The sequence below is a fragment of the Solanum tuberosum genome, unplaced genomic scaffold (assembly GCF_000226075.1).
Source record: "Solanum tuberosum cultivar DM 1-3 516 R44 unplaced genomic scaffold, SolTub_3.0 scf00047, whole genome shotgun sequence".
Lineage (NCBI taxonomy): Eukaryota > Viridiplantae > Streptophyta > Magnoliopsida > Solanales > Solanaceae > Solanum > Solanum tuberosum.
Window position 1 is genome coordinate 89,633 of NW_006238973.1, and position 12,604 is coordinate 102,236.

The 12,604-nt window shown below is 34.4% G+C and overlaps 3 protein-coding genes across 3 annotated transcripts; 2 read left to right on the plus strand and 1 right to left on the minus strand.

Annotated features, from left to right (window-relative positions):
• Window positions 1-360: 360 nt before the first annotated feature.
• LOC102603923 (vinorine synthase-like) lies at window positions 361-1,779 on the minus strand. The gene is made up of 2 exons (XM_015307013.1): window positions 1,258-1,779; window positions 361-1,149 (listed from the first exon to the last, which is right to left on the minus strand). The coding sequence occupies exons 1-2, from the start codon at window positions 1,777-1,779 to the stop codon at window positions 361-363; spliced, it is 1,311 nt and encodes a 436-aa protein (XP_015162499.1).
• Window positions 1,780-3,446: 1,667 nt separating this feature from the next.
• On the plus strand, window positions 3,447-5,214 carry LOC102581831 (galactose oxidase). Its single transcript, XM_006343480.1, has one exon. It carries the CDS (start codon window positions 3,469-3,471, stop codon window positions 5,128-5,130), a length of 1,662 nt encoding a protein of 553 aa, XP_006343542.1. The 5' UTR covers window positions 3,447-3,468; the 3' UTR covers window positions 5,131-5,214.
• A 1,343-nt stretch (window positions 5,215-6,557) lies between these two features.
• On the plus strand, window positions 6,558-11,831 carry LOC102582159 (xylose isomerase). The gene is made up of 21 exons (XM_006343481.2): window positions 6,558-6,683; window positions 7,348-7,427; window positions 7,635-7,745; window positions 7,850-7,924; window positions 8,009-8,138; window positions 8,239-8,330; window positions 8,526-8,576; window positions 8,810-8,886; window positions 8,967-9,021; window positions 9,164-9,265; window positions 9,498-9,549; window positions 9,711-9,756; window positions 9,839-9,894; window positions 10,014-10,065; window positions 10,139-10,218; window positions 10,324-10,394; window positions 10,503-10,543; window positions 10,765-10,864; window positions 10,963-11,034; window positions 11,126-11,203; window positions 11,558-11,831. The coding sequence occupies exons 2-21, from the start codon at window positions 7,359-7,361 to the stop codon at window positions 11,591-11,593; spliced, it is 1,446 nt and encodes a 481-aa protein (XP_006343543.1). The 5' UTR covers window positions 6,558-6,683; window positions 7,348-7,358; the 3' UTR covers window positions 11,594-11,831.
• Window positions 11,832-12,604: the final 773 nt, after the last annotated feature.

Consider the following 12,604-nt stretch of genomic DNA (forward strand, 5'->3'; position numbering starts at 1 on the left):
AATTTATTTCAACAAAAAAAAGTATTCACTACTCATCACCCAGGAGGAGAAAAATCAAAACAACCACGGATTTTGGACCAGCAATACGTGACAAGTGAATGACATGATTCTCGTTCGTGACTTAAAGATTGCTAGTTTGAATTCTATCCCAACATTATTCTTTGTGCGATGAGAATACATTCCTTGTGAGCCACTTGTTTCTCTCAAAGAAGAGGTCTTTGCATCCCTAGCTCCTTTACGAGCCGTCATTTAGAAGCCTTGATTTCGAGCTTTGAAAATTTTACCTAAATGTTATCGATCGAATATGATGATTAACATGTAGAACCTCTTCTCTTTTTTCCAAATCAATGATTCATATATTCAATTGAGATCACAAATTGCATCTAATGAAGTAAAATCTTGAAGTTCTTTGTCTTGTTCAAAAAGTGTCATTTCTTGATCAACCATAACAATCCAAGCTTCAATTCCACCAGGAAATTCTTTAGAATCTAATAAAACAATATTATCTTTTATCCCAAGAGTCGCAACAATCGTAGAAATAGACTCACCCCATCCAAAGTTTGCTTCATAAATTGGAAATTTACACCAACTTGAAATTGTTAACACGCGAAAATCATCCCCTTGACTCATAATAATTTTTCCGACTTGTTTAAAATTACTATTTACAAACTCAAAACCATCCTCTCCGCGTATTTTCTCCACGTAATTACCATCAATTCTCCCAATTGCACTCTTTATTTTTCCTACCAATGAACACCATTCATTTTCCACATTTGCTATACAACTTGTTACTAAAAAAAAGTTACCAAATGAATTTTCATCAAAGGGTGGAACTATCCTTTGCCTTATATTCACTGGAATAATTGCAACAGAGTTACACCCTTTTGCAGCCATGAAACATTTCCATATCAAAGCCATAACAACTTCTACACGTGTCGCATTCTCATTGTAACCCCAATTTATCAACTTAGCCTTCATTTTAGCTATATTTGAAGTAGTAAAAACGATTCTTTTTACTACTAATTTTTCAGCTACAATACGAATTGGCATGTTGTTTACATTTAACGTGTTGTCAATTGTCCCTCTCGATGGAAAAATTGACGGTAAACAGGAGAAAATAGAGTCTTTTCTTACCTTGTTGTCCCCCATGTTCTTCAAGTGCATGTCGGATGCTTCAGAAGTAGTATATTTTTTAAGGATCTGGCATGGGTGCAACAATATTTCTGGAGAGTTTGTGCAACATGTGTTGCATCTTATTGATCCTTCACTTGCATTGCTCCAATTCATAATGAATTTACAAAGGCTAGAAGCATCACCAATCTTATGTGAAATGGAGATACTAAGTGCTATACCACCACAATTGAATAAGTTGACTTGAATGGCTAAGAGTTGTTGAAAATTTGATAAGGTGCCATTTGAATTGTAAGGTGTGAGTTGGACCAATTCATTGGATTTTGGATTCTTGATTATGTCTAAAAGTGAAGCATCCACTTGTGATTCTTGATAGTAAGCTCCTTCATCATTGCAATCAATTGAATATTGGGACTTTATTCTTCCAGCCAAAGGGTAAAATTGAGTTAAAGTTTGTGAAAGTGAAGCTTTTAAGTGGTTGCATACTTGTGATTGTGTGAGGTTTTCACTCTTTTTGAAGAACAAAATGAGTGGAATTGAAGAATGGGGTATTAATTCATCTATGAAAGAGATTTTGTGGTCTCTAAGTTCATGTGGAGTTGGGGATGATGGTTTGATAAGCTCTTCACACATCTTGGCAATTTTCATTTTATTTTCTTGAACATGTATAGAGGAGAATGTAGCTTGTTTCTTGTTTATATAAGCAACAGAGTTTAACTTTGACAGTCTGACAGGGTAAGCTTGTCAAGACACTTAATAAATGGAATTAGTATAATAGCTTAAAAAATGTTGTCTAGTTGTCTCATAAAATATTTTTATATTATACTAACAAAGATTAGTTTAATAGATTGAAAATAATCTTTCTAATGATAATACAAATTTTATTGCTCCACTTGAAATTTCTTATCATAATAAAAGATTCTTGAATATCACATGGACATATATATATATATATATATCAACTCGACTGAATTCATGTGGTGGACTAGTTGTTTATAGGTTAAACTTAAATTAGATTAGAGCCCGTGCTAGTACCAGTCTAATATGTGTTTTTTTTCTTAATTTACGTGATATAAATAAAATTTGGAGAGTTGATCAAATTTTAATATGATTTTTTGATATTTTAAGTTGTTAATTATTACTACAATTTATAGTACTTTTTACATAATTTTTATTTGTCTCAATTCATGTGTCATTAGTAGAATTTCAAGAGTCAATCGAACTCTTTATGTGTCTTTTAAATATTTTAAGTTGTTAATTATTGTAATTTTTAGTATTTTTACATAATTTCAAATAATACTCCCTTTGTTTCTATTTAGTTGTCACCATTTTAGATTTCACGTCCCTTAAGAAACTAGGTAAGTTTATCATTTTACCCTTATTTAGTGTTCTCTTAAAGTTGAGTTTTCAATCAATGAACATGAATTAATTTATTTTGATTAATTAATTTAACCAATAAATATGATTTATTTACTTAGTTTTTCTATGTTGGTCATACGTATTTTCAAGGCTAATAACTCTCAAGGGTAAAACAGGAAGAATGATGTAATTTATGCATTGGTTTTGTGAAATGACAATTATTAAGGAACATCTATTTTTAATAAAGACCGACAGATGTAAATAGGAACAGAAAGGATATTATATTAGTTCCTTTTTCCCAATTTATATGGCACAAATAAAATTTCAAGAGTCGTTCCTGAGCCGTGGATAAACACTTATATTCAAACTATACTTTGTTTTGAAAATAGAAGAACTAACAAAAAAGATAGGAAATTCTGTATGGCCAAAGGCTGATTGTATCCACAGTGGAGAAGATCAGTCCTTAGATTTTTGCTATGTTGCTCGGATCTCCAAAAATGTTGATATGCCCTTGTCAGATCCTTGAAAAGTAACAGCTTTTGGAGCATCTGACACACACCCGACAGTACTTTTTGAAAAATCCCAGGCCGTCCCTAGTTTTTAACTAGGTTACTCATACCCTCCGTAAATGTTGTCAACACCTTGTCGGATCATCCAAAATGTATAAGGAGGTTCCAAAACACACCTAACAGTGTGAAGAGTCCGAGCAACCTAGGTTTTTTTAGTTGACACACTAGAAACCTAGTAGGTAGTGCTTGTATATCAGCAAAATTCTGGCAGCCCCTAACTTCCTGGACACATGAAGAAAGAAGTCATTTTCTTTGTATTCTACTGTAATTCAGCTTGAATTCAATACTTTCTTTGAATAATAGTAATATATAAATATCATTTTTTTACTCCTAAGTTTTATCAAACACACTAGTAACAACACCAAGAATATTCCTAGTTACATCTTTTGTTCATTTCATTTCTAAACTTATGGATAGGGAAAATATCATTTTCCTCTTCTTGCTAGTACTAACAGTTTTCACTCTTCAAACTTCAACAGCTTCTCAGATGTTGGTTTCTCGTAGACACCTCGTAGGAGAATGGCGATTGTTGCACAAAAGTATTGGCATAACCGCGATGCATATGCAACTCTTGCATAATAACAAGGTAGTTATATTTGATAGGACGGATTTTGGACGTTCTAACCTCTCCCTTCCAAGAGGGCGTTGTCGTTATAATTCCCACGACTTAGTCCTACACAAAGACTGCTCTGCTCACTCTGTCTTATACGACATTGCTAGCAACACGTTCCGTCCACTAATGGTCCAAACGGATACCTGGTGCTCCTCTGGTGCTGTCCTCCCAAATGGAACGTTAGTACAAACCGGGGGATACAATGATGGGGACCATATAATACGTACTATAGCACCTTGCACGGGTGAGAATTGTGATTGGTTTGAGCTTCCCCGGACTTTAATTCAACGAAGATGGTATTCAACTGACCACATCCTTCCTGATGCACGAATAATAGTGATAGGGGGAAGAAAACAGTATAACTACGAGTTCTACCCGAAAAATTCCAGAGGTAACTCTGCTTTCAGGCTACAATTTCTCAAGAGTACCCAAGACAGGAAAGATGAGAACAACTTGTATCCGTTTGTGTTCTTACTACCAGATGGAAACCTTCTCATTTTCTCGAATACCCGAGCTATAATTCTTAACTACAAGAAAAATCAGGTGGTGAGGGAATTGCCTTCCATTCCAGGTGATGAACCTAGGAACTATCCAAGCACTGGCTCAGCAGTATTACTTCCACTAGACGAAAATCGCCCTATGGAAGCTGAAATCATGGTATGTGGAGGAGCCCCTCGTCGTGCATATGGACTTACAGCTAATATGGTCTACATGAAAGCCCTTTCAAGTTGTGGAAGAATCAATGTCCGCGATGATCATGGTAGATGGAAAATGGAGACAATGCCAACGCCACGAGTCATGAGTGATATGTTAATACTACCTAATGGGGATATTCTCATCATAAATGGTGCATCAAGGGGAACAGCAGGCTGGGATAACGCGCGTTCCCCTGTCACTAGGCCAGTGATTTATCGGCCTAACATGAGGAGACACAACAGGTTTTCGATCATGAAAGCATCTTCAAGACCCCGGCTTTACCATTCCTCAGCCATTTTGATGACCGATGGACGGGTTCTAGTAGGAGGAAGCAATCCACAGGAAAACTACAACTTCACTGGGGTGGAATTCCCAACTGATCTAAGTTTGGAAGCCTTCTACCCACCTTTCCTAGCCCGAAAACACAAGCATCTAAAACCAACAGTCCTCTCTATAGATGCAATCTTGATATACAAAAAATCATTTTCCGCGACTTTCACAGTGCCTAGATTCTTGAGAATGGGGACTGTTTCAATCAGGATCATCGCGCCTTCATTCACCACACATTCTTTTTCGATGAACCAACGAATGGTGGTGTTGAAGGGAGTCGTGGTTGTTGCAGTATCCGCTAATACTTATAGATTCACAGCATTTGGTCCATCAACTAAAGAAATTGCACCACCAGGATACTATTTGCTCTTTGTAGTACATGCTGGCATACCAAGCTCTGGTATGTGGGTGAAAATCCAGGATAGTACTTGACATACACAAACAAGTGTGATAACAAACAGTGACCGGAACCAAAATTTTATACAAGTTGAAACGTATGACCTAAAGCAACTTTTGAAACCCCTTTATCATTTTACAAGAATTTTCCTTGTGTCAAAGGAATTCAACAACTTATATATAACCAAAAAAAACTCGTTTAATTAACAATTTTCTAGCAAAGGGGATTTATTGAATCCCCTCTGTTCAAAGCTAGGTATGCAACCGTTCATAGATTACTTACATTTGTTAAAAACAAGGTCAAGTACATCAACGACTCCTTAGACTTGTCAATAAATTTCAAATATACATGCATAGGAAACCGACCTATTGAACACCTACATGTTAGTGAAGAAAATGTGTCTATTAAACACTTCACTAAAATTCAGTTAGAAAAATAAGACGTATAACATATAATAATGGCTTTAACATGGCAAAATAGCAAATAAATTTCATTTCTTTTTTTAGAATATATAGGGGAAATATGACTTTTTTTTCTTGGTTATATAACTGAATTATTAGATGTTCAACTATGCTTGCTTATTTGTTTTGGTTATAGAAAATATTTGACCAAGTTTTATGGGGAATTTGTTTATGTGACAAAGAGTCTCCTCCTCCTAAAAGGAGACCAATCATATAAAGTTTATGTAACAAGAAATCATATAGTTCATGCTTATGTTTAGACGCGTAGTCAAGAATTGAATTCAAATTCGAACTTAATACTGAATTCATAACTCATTTTAATTATGAATTTGCGATTAAAGTAAGAGTTGTTTTTTTTTTTTAAATAATAATTTGTGAACCACTATCAAATGAAACTAAAGGGGTGACAATGTAATTTACTATAGGTATATTAGATTAAAAAGTAAACAAATAACAGAACACGTAATCATCAAAGAAAATCCAAGGGATCCACGTGATATACCCATAAACAAATATATTTTTTTCGTTTCGTTTGATGTGATAATATTTAAATTTAATAAAAATTATATAATATCAAAAGAGATTTACGTTTTTAAAAAAATTTTAAATATATAATATCAAAATTTCAATAAATTTATATAGTTGTAAGGTGATCGAATTGATTGAACATGTAATTTTTATCAAATAAGTTTGAAATCTCCCTCTCCCCGCTCCCTAACCTCACTTTATGCTTCCTCGATTGAGCTTGTTATACGAAATTTGACTAGTGAAATTTACCTCTCCTGTATAGTCTAGGACCTATTGAATATAATAGAAATATAACAATATTGTAATTAAATATTAAATAGTTTAAAATAACTTTTTAACAAACTAAGAGAAATAAACGTCATGAGCACGTGTCAAAGTATATCTTTTGATACCTTATCTAAATCAAAAAAACTTTAATTATTGCAATTCTAGTCCAAATTAAACTCATAAAAGGATAGGGATAAATCACAATTAGTTCCCTTTTCAATTAAAAAGTAGGCTAAAATATTGAGTTTTTTTGTACTATATATACACTCTGTTGCGTGCATAGAATTGTGTGAAGTTAGAGTATTTCTGAACCCATCTCAGATTTTGCACTGGTAAGCCTTTTATCTCTTTAATCATTCTTGTTTTTGCAGATTACATGTCGGGTTTTCTTAAAATTGATTAAAAAAAATGGAGATTTTTGGTGATTTTTGATCTGTTATGGATGTAAAGTTATGATCTTTGGGGTATTTTTGTTGAGATCAGTGAAGGGTAAGAGCTGAATTTTGTTTCTGGTGATGATCTTTTGGTTACATGAGATTGGTGACATTGTAGATTAGTGATGGTATAAATTGCTTAAAAATTTCTTGATTGGATTATCTTTCTTCTTCTTTTGTTTCGATTTTTACATGGATATGAGTGTTAGTTCTGATTATAAGTTTTTTTTTTCTATATGGAGATTAAAAAGGGGGGTGGGGGGTGTTAGTATTGGCTATATAGTGATGATAATTGTGTCATGATATATGGTGATTATTTAACTATTGGCTAATGTTTTGTGATTAATGGTGTTGCTAAAAATTGGAGCTTTTTCCTCTTTTTTTTTTTTAAAAAAAAAATTGATTGGTTATGAGTGTAAAGTTTTGATCTTTGAAGTATTTTTGTTGAGATCTACTCCAGGATGGGGTGTGGAGGCTTGAGTAGTTAATGGGATTTGAGAACTCTTTTAATTACAGATTTTACTTTAATCAATGGAGTTGTTTATCTTCTTGTGCATTGCAGGTTTAACAAAGATGAGAGAAAGGAATGTTGGGAAGTGTTTGTTATTCCTTCTTTGTTTGAATGTTGTCTCAAGTGTAGTGGTAAGCAAATCTCCGGTTCTGCGCCTTTGGTCATCTCCCTTAGTATGATTTTCATGAGTATACATATATATAACCAGATGTCTAATTGTGACTAATGCATATCTTTTTGAGTTGTTTAATATTTGTTTTTCAATTATGTTGTTTCTTCTTATACTATGAAAAAGTATATATATCTCATTATGTACGTCGGTGTCATCCCAATTGCAGATTGCTGCTGCTCCACCAACTTGTCCTGCTGATACTGGCAGTGATTGTGGGAGTGATTCAGGTGAATGGGAAGGGGAGTTCTTCCCCGGAATTCCAAAAATTGAGTATGAGGTAATAATACTAATATATACCCATTAGTTACGGAAATTTTAAGTATTGAACTTGTTGGTGAATTGGGAAATGTTATTTGACTGAATTTTAATTGCTAATTTTAGGGTCCTTCTAGTAAGAACCCGCTTTCCTTTAAATGGTACAATGCCGAGGAGGAGATTCTTGGGGAAAAGATGAAGGTTAGTTGTGATCACTTGTTTTTAAGATTCTTGGCAAAAACTATGTGATTTTGTACTTACTTATAATTTCGTTGTTTGATATAGGATTGGATGAGATTTAGCGTAGCATTTTGGCATACATTCCGTGGCACAGGAGCTGATCCATTTGGTGCTCCTACAAAGACGTGGCCATGGGAAGATGGTACCAACTCCCTGGCTATGGCCAAGAGAAGATGTGAGTTCATAGATTACTATTTCTTCCAAGTTAGATGCAACTCTAATTTCTAAGTTGCTTTTGAATAGAACTTATTTCTCACGCTATTACTAATTTACAGTGAGAGCAAACTTTGAGTTCCTGGAGAAACTTGGAGTAGAAAGATGGTGCTTCCACGATAGGGACATTGCTCCGGAGGGCAAGACCCTTGAGGTAAATTTGAGAGAATGCTAAGCTTCTAGAGCTTTTATTCTGCATCCCCATCCCAATAATAAAGTGGATTGGCGAAGCTCATGTCTGATTGTTGAATCAGCTGTGTTTAATCCCAGCTCCGTCTCTTGTGAGCATAAAATCTTTGTTATCCCGAAGAATTTGACATTAACTCAAAATATATGGTTTGTATTATAGGAAACAAATGCAAACTTGGATGAAGTGGTGGCTCTTGCCAAAGAGCTTCAGGTAATAATTAGTTATTAATTTGATGAACAATTAAGTTGTAAACCAAGTATCATAACTTTTTCCGACAGAACATGAATTTTCCTTCTGCTCTCTCACATTTCCTGATGCCTTCTTAAACTAATACCAGTTTTACTAGTTCATCTCGTTATGTTTTGTCCAATGGTTCTCCTAAGAACCATGTAAGGCTCAATTATGATTTATCTTGAATACTTCCCTCTATGTGGATTTTACAGGGAGATAAAATTCATCTTTTGTGGGGTACAGCTCAATTGTTCCTCCAGCCTCGCTACATGCATGGTGCTGCTACTAGGTATGCATTCATACAGAATTGCCTTTGATTCACCCTGTCTAAGAAAAGTGTGCTCATGCTCGGAAAATGTGGAATTGCAGCTCCGAATTAGGTGTATATGCATATGCTGCTGCTCAGGTCAAGAAAGCCATGGAGGTACAAACTTCTGCTTTCCTCTTTATGTGACTTTATATAATGAGATCAGACTATTGAACGAGAACTCTGATTACTTAAAACAAATGCAGTACCTGAAGTAGGATTTCCTTGAACAGTACCTTTGCGTGTGTTTCATTTTCAGGTTACACATTATCTTGGGGGAGAAAATTATGTCTTTTGGGGTGGTCGAGAAGGTTACCAGAGCCTCCTGAACACAGATATGGAAAGAGAACTTAACCATATGGTAAGATTGTCACCTTAATATCAGCAAAATTCAGATATGTTAATTTCACAATTAACAGATTTTTTCTTGTAAACAAGTTAAAAGCCCATCCTATGCCATTATCCCATCATTCTTTGTGTGCTTTGAGGGTGTTTGGGGCATAATTCAGAAGAGAGTATCCGCTACTGAATTTCTTTATTTTGTTTAAGATTGCTTACTGTACTGAGAAAATGTGATTTTTAACTCATTGCAGGCAAGGTTCATGGAAGCTGCTGTCGCTTACAAAAAGAAGATTGGCTTCAATGGTATTTCAACTTAACCTGTTCTAATATTGTAGAATTTAATTTTCTACCATGGAGCTCAAAGTTTTAATAGAAGTGTAAAAAACTCCGATTTGACATCTTTGTAGCTCGCCAATCTTATTAGTTTGTAAGTTAACCTCACACGTTATTTGATTTGATTCCAGGAACATTACTAATTGAACCAAAGCCTCAGGAGCCAACAAAACACCAGTATGTTTTACTTTATGTGATGCATCTGCTGAGAATGTGATCTCCTAAATTTTTGCCTAACTTACTTGTTATATTAATTTAGGTATGACTGGGATGCTGCAACTTCTGCTAATTTCTTACGCAAATATGGGCTTATAGGTATTTATTCATTCTTCATTTCCTTCATACTGCATTCTCAAAGAAGTGGCATGGGAGCTTTGTTATTACATTTTCGAATAAGAGGGAATCATAATGATTCTCATTTGCGTTTTCTGCAGGAGAGTTCAAATTAAACATTGAGTGCAACCATGCCACTTTGGCTGGTCACAGGTTTGTGTTTTTTCAGTGCAAAATTAAGTATGCCTGTCTTTTGCACCTTATTAAACAAATTTGTGTTTTGCAGCTGCCATCATGAGCTTGAAACAGCAAGAATTAACGGTTTGCTGGGCAACATTGACGCAAATTCTGGCGATCCCCAGATTGGTATGTTACATGAAAATATGAGAATACTTATCAAACATGTCAATGTTTTCCCTTGGGATTGATAATACCATGACTTGAAGATATGAAAGCTTATCCATAATGCAGGTTGGGACACAGATCAGTTTTTGATGGATGTCGCTGAGGCAACATTGGTGATGCAAACCGTTATTAAAAATGTCCGTGATTAGACATATCCTTTTTAATTGCTAGACAACTGAAAAGTGTGAATCAGTCAAAAGTCATTAAATTCTTAATTTTTAACCGCTGATCTTTTGTTTGAACAGGGAGGATTGGCACCAGGAGGATTCAACTTTGATGCAAAATTGTTAGTTCCATACTCTGCTATTACCTTTTGTTTTCCATCACGAATTTTCGACTTCGACAGTAACAAATTAGTCAATATCATTCAAGTGTGTCTCAATCCCAAACTATTTGGGATTGGCTAGACAGAGTAACTAATCCAAAGACAGTACTTGTTTCGTTATCCGTCATATCAAAAGAGTGTTTTTAAGGCTTGGGGATGATGGTTTTTGTTCCTCCTAATAGGCGGAGAGAGAGTACCGATGTTGAAGACCTATTTATTGCTCACATTGCTGGTATGGACACTCTAGCCCGTGGCCTCAGAAATGCTGCCAAGCTAATTGAGGTGGTGTTCCTTTCTCAACTACTAGCTAAATTTCCAATCAACCAATATAACAAATCAAATATGCAATAGTGTACTTAATTTTCCTTGTTTGCAAACAGGATGGCTCGTTGAGTGATCTTGTCAGAAAGCGATATCAGAGTTTTGACTCTGAGCTTGGTGCTGCAATTGAGGTATTGTTTTACTATCACCTTTTCGTTTTCCATCCGTCTACCGTGTTCCGTTCACTAACGCTCCAGATTAAAACTCCTTGTTCTCTAACAGTCTGGGAAGGCAGACTTTGAACTGCTCGAGAAGAAGGCACTAGAATGGGGAGAACCTAAAGTTCCTTCTGGAAAGCAGGTAACATATTATAGACCATGGTTATGCTTACAATGTTCACTTGCCATAAATAATATTTCATTATTTGCTAATACTAAAGTTTAGTATTAACGAATGATGTTCTGATCATCATTATCTACAAATACTGAACTTTAGTATTTGAAATACCAGTGAAATCGTATTTCAAGTAACATAATGGTTTTCACTCATTTTCAAGTGAAATTTACTGTTGAAACGCCACTTATCTTTAACGTCAAATACGTTTTCTTTTTAAACCTTCAACCAAACATTGTCATTTAATTTGCACATATCTGGAACTTATTTTTGTGTGTGTGATCTTACTTTAATTTTTTTGTTTGGTTCAAACTATTGCAGGAGCTTGCAGAGATGATTTTTCAGTCAGCATTGTAGAAATCAGAGTTTTATACTTTTTAGCAGCAGCAGTAGGAAATAATATTATCATCATGGGTAGGAAGAAAAATTGAGAAATAAATATTTTACATATTCAGTGTATGGGTTTCCCAGTGAATTTTTTAGTAAACTGATTATGCAGAAAGTTGAATGTTTATTACCCCCACTTCAATGACTACCATGCTTCTGAATATATTTTTTTAATACAAGTTACTATGTAAAAAAGTAACTTTTTATGTGTTGACGGTGTAAAAAGGTTTGAACTAATTCTTTCTAAAATCTCAAACAAGTAGGGATTGGCTATTTGAATCGCTTCATTTGAGAGTGCCGTAGTCCTAATTGTATCCTCAAGCAATTTAGGGATCATCTATTTGAATCTTTGCTATCTATGCTTCATTTGAGCGTGATTTAGTTTGATATATTTAAAATCGATTAAATAGCCCTTACCTAACATTTTACACATCAAAATCGCCTATATATATCTTTTTCTTCCATTATCTCTCCGCTTGTTTTTTATGTAATTTTAGACTTACTTAGTCCTCTCTTAACACCTCTAGTTGGTAGGCTTGGTCAAGCCATCTCAAGTGAATTTGTCTCATTTTATCCTCTTTGTGGTATCATTTTCTAATTAATATACACAGTATAATATTGTTTTGTCTAAAAATCTTCCTTTTTTTATGAAGTTGTCTTCAAATCATTATGTTGAACCTGCCTCTTCCATTTTAGTTAAATAATTTTCTATAAACATTTCTCCAATTCAATTATCCAATTGTATCTGTTTTATAACTTCATCTATGAGTTAAATCTAAATTGTTTGTCAACTTTACTCTTCTTCTGATGCTACTAACTAAGCTTAATATATAGTTAGTCTCACTTCTACTCATCATAAAACACTTGTTTTTCCTAACTTGCAAACATCATTGTTTTCGCTACATACCGCAAAAACTATATGTTAAAGTCAAGACCAAGACAAATATACCAAAACAAGAAAGAAACACAAAAGAAAAGATG